The sequence below is a fragment of the Galeopterus variegatus genome, unplaced genomic scaffold, assembly GCF_000696425.1.
Source record: "Galeopterus variegatus unplaced genomic scaffold, G_variegatus-3.0.2 Scaffold2989, whole genome shotgun sequence".
Lineage (NCBI taxonomy): Eukaryota > Metazoa > Chordata > Mammalia > Dermoptera > Cynocephalidae > Galeopterus > Galeopterus variegatus.
In genome coordinates this window covers 238,147-249,973 of record NW_007729100.1, presented here as the reverse complement: position 1 = coordinate 249,973, position 11,827 = coordinate 238,147, and the positions used below count along the sequence as shown (strand labels likewise).

The 11,827-nt window shown below is 33.0% G+C and overlaps 1 protein-coding gene across 2 annotated transcripts in view; it reads left to right on the top strand.

The window, feature by feature from the left end:
- The window catches only part of KRAS (Kirsten rat sarcoma viral oncogene homolog), a 40,732-nt gene that overhangs the window by 15,866 nt on the left and 13,039 nt on the right, over window positions 1-11,827 (top strand). For both annotated transcript variants that reach the window (XR_551295.1, XM_008583649.1), the window contains exons 2-3: window positions 3,703-3,881; window positions 5,864-6,023. Coding sequence is in view for 1 of the 2 variants with exons in the window: in XM_008583649.1 (XP_008581871.1) it covers window positions 3,703-3,881; window positions 5,864-6,023 (339 nt within the window). In the remaining variant the exon portion in view is untranslated. The remainder of the gene's footprint in view (window positions 1-3,702; window positions 3,882-5,863; window positions 6,024-11,827) is intronic.

The following is an 11,827-nucleotide window of genomic DNA, read 5'->3' as shown; positions in this document are numbered from 1 at the left end:
CGGGAGCGCCGCCGTGCTTCCCAAGCAGCGCACTATCCAGTGCGCCACCGGGCCGGCCCTTGTTTGTTTTTTTAACAACCATTTAAAAATGTAAAAACTTTTCTTAGCTTGTAGGGCCATTAAAAAGCAGGGGTGAGATTTGGCTTGTGGACGATAGTTTGCTAAATCCTTCTTTAGACTCTAATCTCTGGGGAGATTCTACATTGATGCATAATGTTTTTTTTTTTTATATTTCTTTTCTTATGCCTAACCTGAAGCTGATACAAAATCTTTAGTATTATACAGGTTGAGTATCCCTTAACCAAAATGCTTGAGACCAGAAGCGTTGCGGATTTCAAGTTTTTTTGCATTTTGGAATATTTGCAGAAATGCATACTGGTTGAGCATCCCTAATCTGAAATCTGAAATGCTCCAATGAGCATTTCTGTTGAGTATCATGTTAGTGCTTAAAAAGTCGTATTTTCGTATTTTGGAGTATTTTCAGATTTTTGGGTTAGGGATGCTCAACCTGCATATCATTTTTGTTGTGCTTGTTTTCTGCTTTTTCTTCAATTCTGTCAGTTCTTTTCAGATCATACTTTGTCATTTAACACTTTAGGTTTTACCAAGTTGCACTGCCTTTTTATATAGCTCAGTGACTAATTGAGCTTCTAAGGATAAGGACTCTAGTTAAAATTAAGTTTGGCAATACTGAATTTTTAACCTAAACCTATTATTTCTAATCACCAACATTGTTTATGAGTAGGCTGTAGATTTTTTCAATGACCGAATGTGACTCAAAACTTTGTTGTATTTTTAGGATCTGGAAGGGGAAAGATAATAGGATTGAGATATATCAGTGAATAGGGACTGCTGTCCCAGTTTCTTGGGCCCTTTGGTGGNTAGGATTGAGATATATCAGTGAATAGGGACTGCTGTCCCAGTTTCTTGGGCCCTTTGGTGGGTATTCATCCTACAAACGTCTTATGAAATAGACGCAAAAACTACTACTATTTCACATTATATATATTTGAAACACAGTGTTTGAAAATTTGGCATTCTGAGCTTGTGTGGCTCCAGATATTAAAGTATTTAATTTTATTGTTATGGAAAATTTTACATTTAAAGACTAAGTAAACTGTCAATTATAAGGTTATTAGTAAGTAAAGAATGTGAGGTGACAGCAATAGGTAAGGAAAAGTCTTAGGTCTGTTTTACGTGCTGTGTAGGGCACTGTACTTTGCACCCAATTCCTGCTCTTTTGTTAATATTAAAAAAAAAACGGGTTTTCAATCTATAGTCTACAGGAGTTCTTTCAAGTAGTTAATTAAGGGAATAGGCTAAAATAATAAGATGTCAACCAGATGTTCAAATCTTTATTAAAGAGCCGCTTCTTTAGATATAAGTAAATATCCATCCTTTTTTTTTTGACTGGTGAGATAGTTTTTATTATAGACAATTTGGAGGATGCAGTACTTTAAAAGATAATCAAGAGATCATTGTTTACTGTGGTAGTCTTTCATACTGCTTAAAATTGAAAGCCAAAGAAAGAAATACAGTTAATATAGCATCTAGTACAAAAAAAAAAAGATGAGCAGGAGACAAATATCTCCTTAATTATCTGCAGCAAAGTCATAGCCTTTATTAACATTTGGTGGTATTTACCACCAGTTTTTTAATATGTGTACAGATACATTTATAAAAATATGTACACTGTTTTATTGGTGTCATGTTACATTTGTATCTTTTTATTTTCCTTACACTGTAAACGTTTTTCAAACATTTTACTAAGAACATAATTTTTAATGACCATTCTCTCTCTTTCTCTCTCTCAAATGATAGAATGGTCTATACAGTAATTTATGAACTAACTGCACTTAGTACTCCAGCCCATGTGTGGCACAATAAGAACTAGTGTCTTCGAGTTTATACATTAACACCCGTTGTCAGCCCTGCCTCTAATTCCGTGGCTTCACACTGTACCGTCCCCTTTTTATTTTTTGAGGCCTGTTTTGCAAGAGTGTGTGAAATCCTAGGCATAAGTATTACTCTAAAGTCAGAGGTAAATCAGATTTTCATTTCAAGAGTTTGTCAAAGTTACCCACCCCATTGTTTTACTCAGTCTTATAGTTGCACAGTCTCTTTAAGATCTCTTTCTCTCTTTTTTTAATAGAGGCCCCTCAGAACTTGCAGATGAAACATTTGTACTCTTTCTAGTTGTAGTATTCATCCAGCTGTTAGATATTGTTCCCAGGTTTTTCAGATGTGGATGAGGGCATTAGAATTCTGAGTATTAGCCATTCTCTTATCTATTCCTTTGTAAAATAGATGCATGACAATTATCTGTAAATTGATTTTTCTTGTCATCTCAATCACATTGAATAGTAGAATTGGTATAGCTAATCCATTTTTATAATTATTTTTTTAATAGATAATTTTTTGTTACTAATATGTACACTTGCATTGTTGAATCTGTGTATGACACCTTTTTAACGACCTTTTTTTTTGGTGGTAAAATATACATAGCGTAAAATTTACCATTGTAGTCGGATTTTTTTGTTTTTTGTTTTTGGCAGCTTGCTGGTATGGGGATCTGACCCTTGACCATGGTATTATATAACACCTTACTCTAACCAGTTGTGCTAACTGGCCAGTCTTGAAGCCATTTTTAAAGTGTACAATTCAGTGGCATTAAGTAAATTCACAGTGTTGTGTAACCACCAGTGTTGTGTAACCATTAGCAGTGTTTTCAGAACTTTTTTCAACATTCCAAACTGGAATTCTGTACCTATTAAACAATAACTCTCCAACCCTCTCTCCCCTAGCCCCTGGTAACCCCTGTTCTACTTTTTGTCTCTATGAATTTGCCTATTCTAGGTACCTTACGTAAGTGGAATCATGTAATATTTGTCCTTTTGTTTCTGGTTTATTTAACTTAGCATAATGTTTTTAAGATTCATCTGTGTTGCAACATGTATCAGAATTTCTTTCCTTTTTTTTTTTCTTTTTGTGGCAGCTGGCTGGTACATAGTCTGAACTTTGGACCTTGGTGTTATCAGCACCATGCTCTAACTCACTGAGCTAACCAGCCAGCCCTCATTCCTTTTTATGACTGAGTAATATTCCATTGTATGTATAAAGTCTTACATTTTGTTTATTCATTCATCTCTTAATGGACACTTAAGTTATTTCTACATTTTGGCTATTGTAAATAATGCTGCTATGAATATGTGTATAGAAGTGTCTGAATCCCTGCTTTCAATTCTTTTGGTTATATACCTAGGAATGGAATTACTGGGTCATATGGTGATGCTACCTATAACTTCTTGAGGAACTGCCAAACTGTTTTTCACAATGGCTGTGCCATTTTACATTCCCACCAGTAATGCACAAGGATTCCAGTTTCTCTACATTCTTGCTAACACTTGTTATTTGCCATTTTTTGTTTGGGGTTTTTAAAATTTTTTTTATATATAATAGCCATCCTAATGGGTGCAAGGTGGTATCTTGTGGTTTTAATTTGCATTTTTCCTAATGATTGTTGATGTTGAGCATCTTTTCATGTACTTATTGGCCATTGTCTATCTTCTTTGGAGACATATCTATTCAAATCCTTTGCCCATTTTTGAATTGGGTTGTTTGTCTTTTTGTTGAGTTGTATAACACCTTTTTAAAAGTAAAAGGTGCACTATAATAATCCAGACTGTGTTTCTCCCTTCTTAGGATTCCTACAGGAAACAAGTAGTAATTGATGGAGAAACCTGTCTCTTGGATATTCTCGACACAGCAGGTCAAGAGGAGTACAGTGCAATGAGGGACCAGTACATGAGGACTGGGGAGGGCTTTCTTTGTGTATTTGCCATAAATAATACTAAATCATTTGAAGATATTCACCATTATAGGTGGGTTTAAGTTGAATATAATAAATTGACATTGAGGAGTTATTGTAACTTTCATTTATTTAGTCTTTGCTAACCGCCATACATATATTATCTAATTTAAATTTTAAAGTAATTTTGGTGAGATAGGTAATATCCCCATTTTACAAATGAAGTTTTTGAGGATTAGAGCAGTCGAGATACTTGTTCCACATTGCATAGTGGTGCTAGATTGAAACCTAGGCCTGTTTGACTCCAAAACCTGTACTCTTAACTACTCTACACTAGAGAAAACAAGACTTTAAACTTTTTAGATACATCATAAAAATGAAAACCATAAACAAAAATGTGAAAAGGTGATTTGAGATGGTACCACTCAATATCTTTTTCAAAAATCACATATGTTTAATTTATTACTATTATTATTATTATTATTTTATTTTATTTATTTTTTTGGTGGCTGGCCTGTATGGGGATGCAAACCCTTGACCTTGGTGTTAAACACCGTGCTCTAACCAGCTGAGCTAATTTGGCCAGCCCTGGATCACATACATTTAGTGTAGAATTTCTTGGATTGGATAAACAATGGCCTTAATATATTAAAACAAAAAACCCAAAAAACTCTGAAATTGTAAAAGATTGAAGAATTAGAGTAATTACATTTTTATTTTTAAAGAATCTGACAAGTCTGTGTACTTTATTATTATTTTTTTTTCCTTTTTTTGTCTTTTTTCGTGACTAGTAACGGGATCACAACCCTCAGTGTCGCGCCCGTACCGTGCCCATACCGCAACCGCAACGGGATCGCAACCCTCAGTGTCGCGCCCGCACTGCGCTCAACCAGTGAGCGGACCGGTCTCTATATGGGATCCAAACCCTTGGCGGGAGCGCCACCGCGCTCTCAAGCGCCGCACTCTACCGAGTGCGCCACCGGGCCGGCCCAAGTCTGTGTACTTTAAAAATAAATAAATTTAAAAAATAAATTTGCCTACTTTAAAACTATTATTGTATAAAATATTGTATTATTATTGTATAAAATATTTTTTAATATTTTATAAAATATAAAACATTATTATATAAAATATATTTTATATTCTGTTTCTTTGAGGGTTTACAGTTTTTATAAAACTGCATATTAAGCAAATATTCCACTTACTGGCTCTGCATGTGAGTTTGCCTAGTTAAAAGGTTTAACATTTTATTTAAGAACATTTACTACAACATGTTTATTCTGTAGTCTAGTAGTAGAGAAAAAAAAGTTTGGGTGGGTGGTAGTGGTAGTATTTTTATAGAGTAATAAATATGTGGAATTTGTTAACTTATCCAAGTTTACCCTGCTAATAAGTAGAGGAACTGGGCATTTGAACAAGTTCTGTTGTCTCCTGTGTACCTTCTTCCATGTTACATCTTTGCAATTCACCTAAAATTGTGAAGGAATATAATTGTGCCACAAGTTTAAAGTTTATGCACATCTTATACTGAAATTAGCAACACATAGAAGGGCTTTTAGCAGAATAAATAGTGCATGCAGTGACTTCAGTGTTCACAGAAATCCTTGCCACTTGTCACTCTTTTTTGAGAAAGTAATGTGAAAGTTATGTTAATGCTGAAATTCATTTTTTATGAAAATATTTTTAATTCTATACATATACATTTAATCATATATAATATCTGAGATTAACCACATATCATTTATAAGATAGTTTTTTAAAATTTGGCAAAGCACTTTTGGTTCAGAACTTTTTAGTATCTTCTGTTTTATCATTGTGATCTCCCTAGTTTTAGTATACTTCTAAGTATTTGATCTTTTAAGATATATATAAGGTCTCTAAGATGGAGAAAAAAAATAACTAGAAGGAGAAGCAAGGAAAATTTGGTATGGGTGGGAACTAGGAATTACATTAAAGTTTTCTTTCAGCCAAATTTTACAAGACAAAATTGTAGACAGTTTTTGAAATATATTTGTGTTACTAATGCTTCTGCTGTAACTTTTTTTTCTTCCCCAGAGAACAAATTAAAAGAGTTAAAGACTCTGAAGATGTACCTATGGTCCTAGTAGGGAATAAATGTGATTTGCCTTCTAGAACAGTAGACACAAAACAGGCTCAGGACTTAGCAAGAAGTTACGGAATTCCTTTTATTGAAACATCAGCAAAGACAAGACAGGTAAGTAAAACTGGAATAAAAACGTATTTTCTGCAAAATATATCAAATGATTTAATCATTAATCATAATTTACTAATATATATTCCAATAATATTATTTTGGGAACAGGAGGGCAAGGACATTAATAAACTTAAATACCTGATTGCATAACTGTTATTATATCATTTAATGTGATTTATCAAATTTTCTGTCCATTATGCTAAAATAGGAAATAAAACAATGTTCATTTAGTAGGTATTCTCTTAAGAGTGAAGTGCTTCGGGGCCGGCCCGGTGGCACACTGCTATAGTGCGCCACTTGGGAAGTGCGGTGGCGCTCCCGCCGAGGGTTCGGATCCCACATACAGACCGGCCGCTCACTGGCTGAGCGAGGTGCGGGAGCAACACCGAGGGTTGCGATCCCGTTGCCAGTCCCGGTCCAGTGCGGGCACGACACTGAGGGTTGCGATCCATTGCTGGGCACGAAAAAAGACAAAAAGGAAAAAAAAAAAAAAAGGAGTGAAGTGCTTCTTACTTAATCCATTGTCCATGATATTACTTTTGGCTTTGGTTTCTATCTACCTTGAAAATTTCTTGGAGCACATCTTAAATTTAAGATTTAAGAATTGTAGGAATATTTTTACTGTTATATACATAAAGACAACAGGGGAACAAATTTTGAGTTTCCTATTTTAGAATGGCTTTTAAGAGTATTATGTCATGTTTCTAGATTAAATTTTGTTGTATTTGAAGAATTTTACTTTGGCAGAATTTTGAGGGGAGATGTATTTACTTTTGGAGAAAGTTTTCATTAAAGCAAGAGGATATTTAGAAAGTAAATAAGATTCTGGGCCGACCCCGTGGCTCACTCGGGAAAGTGCGGTGCTGGGAGCACCGAGGCCGTAGGTTCGGATCCTATAAAGGGATGGCTGGTGCGCTCACTGGCTGGGCATGGTGTGGGCGACACCAAGCCAAAGGGTTATGATCCCCTTACTGGTCACAAAAAAAAAAAAGCAAATAAGATTCTTCAGTTATTCACTTACTGCTTTGTTCTGACAAAAATTAATGCCAGATGGAACCTGAATTTTACTTCAAAAATTATCTTAATTTTAAAAATAACTATTTCTCTAGGTAAAATAATTTCAGTTGATATTATTTAAATTAATTGTATGAAATAACAGTTTAACATATAGAAAAAAATCCTAGAAAGGAATACATAGAGACATGGTAGGATATAATTTTCATGTGGTACGAAATTGATCAGTTTATGTTCCATAGTACGTTTGTTTTGAGCTTTTTCTGGTTATGTGTACCTGTGAGCCCATAAAACCGATTTTGTAGAATTTAACTTATGTAATGCTAGGAGTTAAAAAAACTTATGAGTGAACAACCTATTACATGGTTAAATTTATAAAAACAGGCATTTTGAAAGTTTTACTGAATTTTGCAAAGGAATAAATATTTAAATGTGTAAGTCATTATTCAACTAGTATATATGTCTTACTTCCCTAGTGGGAGATCAAAAGTACCTCTAGCTGCTTTGTAGACTAGTGAACATTTTAGTTTTCATTGTAAAAATTTGGTACACAATAAAAACAAAAAACAAAAAAACCCCACAATGAATTCTATTTGAAGTCTTTGCTTTGTTTTGGGATTAAAAACAATTTCTGTAGTTTCACTCTCAGATAAGTATCTCTTTTGCAGTTAATTTTACTAAAATGTGATTTATAGGCTAAAGAAAGACTTGCTATGCATCACTTCACTTTAATTCAGAGGAATTAAGATTTCATTCAAATTCATTTCCAGGTTCCAAAGACTAGGAAGAGGTTTGGTTTTTGTCTTTTTTCTACTGGTCATCTCTGACCAGTCTCCTTTATTTTTCTTAAAACAGAAGGTACTCAGAAAACATTATTGTAATGTGTATTTTTCTCAACATTTTACTGTGGAAATTTTCCAAATATAAAATTAAAAGAATTTTATTGAAAACATTTGCTACTACCTAGATTGTACCCTTAACATTTCATTATACTTGCTTAAGAAGAAAATTGAGATTTTGCCTAATGTTGTGAAGGATTGCAGTAGAGAAATGCTTCTTATACTTTAATGTGAATACAAATCAACTGGGCTTATTAAAGTCCAAACTCTAATTCAGTGGGTTTAGGTTGGGACCTGTGATTCTGCATTTCTGACAAGTTCCCAGGTGATGCTAGTTTTGGTACACAGACCACATTTAGAGTAGAAAGGCAAGAGGACAGTAAAAGGAGTCTTGTTATTCCCACAGTGTTGTTCTCTACTTCTCATTTGATTAAGGGCCTACAATAGCTGTCTTGCCTTTCTTTGTTGTATGATTACTGCCTCAGAAGTACTAATTGATTCCTCTTGCTTGACGTTAATGTTTTAATATACCACAGCATTCAAAATTGATTGGAAAACTACCTGGCTTCCTTTTAAAATGGATTTTTAGGTTTTATACTATTTTGTGGCCTTGTTTTTTTTCTTTTTGAAGTGAACTTAAATTTGTAGACGTTTATGTGGATCATCCAATGACAATACAGAGGGATACAATATAAAAAAATACTGGTACTTCATCACCTAGTGCTCAGTTTTTCTCATATGAGGGTACTTCAAAAAGTTTATGGAAAAATTTCTGTTATCTTTCAACTCTATTTTTCTGCAAACTTTTTGAAGTGCCCTTTGTTTATATTCTGTTTTATTGTTTTTTTTTTTTTTTTTTTTTTACTTTAGCCTTTTATTTTATGGAGGCCACATCTTCCAGGGCCTCTTTATTCCTGTCTAAAAGGGTGGGGATTCCTTTTATTGATTTTTTTTAATGCAATTTCTGTTGTTAAACTTAGACATTTAATTTCTGTTCTTGATTCCTTTTTATTAAGGGACTTGTTGATTTGCTTAGAAATTAATTTGCCTTTGAAAAGTTTACTCATTTTCTTCTTTTTAAATTAATTTGATTTTTGCATGCTTTTGGAAGACTTTAGAGAGCTATTTTGAGTAATTGTAAAGATTTTGAAATGAAATATGTAAGTTTTAATAAGTTTAATAATAAGTGTAATAAGTTTTATATCTCCAATTTTTGTTATTCATCTGTTATTCAGTTTATGTATTTGTTATTTGAACAAGTAAATGTGCATATCCTTGTTACATTTTATCAGCAACTTGTTTTATGCTCTAAGTTTTGGTCTTGATTATGAGCCTAAAACACAAACACCCAAAAGAATTATATTTAGATTAGTAGGAACAGAAGTTCTTATAGATATGTGTAAGTTGCGGGCTGGTGAACTTTTTCTGTAAAGGGCCAGATAGTATTTTAGGTTTTGAGGGTGACCAGTGGTATTTGTTGCACATGTTTTTAATAGCCCTTTAAAAATGCAAAAATTATTGTCAGTTTGTGCATAGTACAAATATAGACTGTGGCTGCATTTGGCCTATATATGGGTTGCAGTATACTGAGCCCTGATTCTCTGGGTAACTTTAATGTTTGATTAGACACTAGAAGTTAGTTCGGACTTTCAACTTAAATTTTACAGCCTAATCTTAGTAATTTTAAAGTAAAACATGTGTTTTGTGAAAGAGAAATAGAAATTTCATTCTAGTACTTTTTAAGATAAGGATTGCAGAATGGTATATATTTTTACCAACTTAATTATTTTGTAGTTTTAAAAAGCCTGTTACCTGGCTATAATATAATGCATTTGTGTTCTTAATGATCTGTTCAATCTACATCCGAAAGGCAAAGAGTTATTTTCTGTTAGTGTGCTGTATGTGGTCCCTATGTTTATAGTGTAAGGACTGCTACCTAGTTCACATTTATCTGTTAGTAATTGACAGATTTTTCTGGTCCCTTTGGGCAGTCCATGGCTATTGTTGGCAAAGCCTGTTGAAAATGAAAGATTGACACCATGGGAATCAGCTTTGTGTTTTCCAGTCTGTTAGCATCAATAGTGGGGAGGATTCAGTAAAGTGGATGGCAAAAGCAGAGTACTGAGTATCTGCTACTTTTGATTCAGCTTTTTTGCTTTCTGGAGATCCCAACGTGAACATAATGCAAAAATTAGTTTTACAGATTTAAAAACATTGTTATTAATTTCCTGGTTTTGTTGTTAATCTCTAGATATTTAAAATTAGTTGTTAGAAGAACTCCATTAAAGAAAGCTTCTCATGAAATTATTGTAACAAAACAAACAAAAAACTTCCTATGTGCCATATCTCTCTAATAGTAGTTGAGTTTGTGTACATGAGATTAATATTTTAACTTTAGCTTTTTATGATTAAAAGTGGACAAAACAATTACCAAGTAGTGGTATTGCTGCATTTCAGTTCTCTCTAATAGTAGTTGAGTTTGTGTACATGAGATTAATATTTTAACTTTAGCTTTTTATGGTTAAAAGTGGACAAAACAATTACCAAGTAGTGGTATTGCTGCATTTCAGTAGTACCTGAGATGGGCTATAGTTTGGCAAGTTTTCTTAAGAAAGTCAGGGACGCAGAGTTGGTTTTTAGAATGCATATTGTTCTACATTCCCTTCCTCCAAGAAGGTTGATATTGCATCTGTATATAGTTAGGATATTTAATATATTATTTCCTTGAAAGAGTTGTGCAAGAATTTTGCAGATTAAACATGAACAAATACTTGGTTAAGATGAAATATCTTAGTGAAAGCATAAACACCAAGATATAGATTAATACTATTTGTTAACAGTTCTTTCACCAGTAAAAGTGGTGAAAGTAAAAGTGGGAGTGCTCTGTATCCATAGTCTTACAAACATGTTTTCAGATAACAGTTGAGTTGAAAATATTGTCAAATCTCTTGACTTTAAAATAATTTACATATTTATACTTATACAATTTTGTACAATTTTCTTTCATAAATATTTTCAGTTCTTAGAGTTTAATAAGTGACATTTGAAAATGAGTATATGTGACAACAAGCCATATATTCTCAAGAATAAATTATTGAATGCCAGTTAAGAGCTTAGAGAGTAGGCACAGTGGGTATTAAATATCTGTTTCGGTTATACTTTATCTTAAAAAGTTATCTGCAATTTTTAGACTACAAAACCAGTGTACTCTTTCATAGGTGTATACTATATGCAGTTTTTAAAAGTAGGAGCTAGTGCAAGTGGTTGAAGGTGCACACAAGGATAAATAACAATGTTCTTATGTTCTCTTGATATTATTAAGAAATAACTAATTTAAGTCTGACAAAATGTGGTAAATAACTGATTCTTTAAGGTCTAATTTAAATGTCATCTTAGTAAAAATAAGAAATGGAAAAAGTTACTCTGGAATAACTATTTCTCATTGTTTTTAATTATTGTAGCCACTGAGTTCCTATCACTGAGTTCTTGGTGGTGGGTAGTAATCTCTTTTTAATTATTGGCTTCCAATTCTCTCTCTGCATTGCTGGAAACAAAAATCATGTATTCTATTACTGGTGATGGGAATGCTCACACTATAAAAGTAGGCACATTCATACTGAAAGAAGTTACAATCAAACTTTGCTTCTGCTAAATTAGTAGAGGACCAATACCCTGTTTCTCCCCCCACCCCCATCCCCCCCATAGCATGTTTGGGTACTTCTACATTGATCTTGTAACTTTTTTTTTTAAACAGAAATAAAAGTTTACATTCTTAAAAAAATTTAAGGAATTGTGAGCTTTTACCTGGTTTGTGTATGTATATGTATAGATATATATTTTTTAAAGTTTCTTGAGTTGATTTGCAAATTGAAAACATTATCTGTGAAAAAATCTTAAATGACAGAACTCAGCTTTACTTTTTTTTTTTTTTTTTTTTTTTTTAATTTTTTG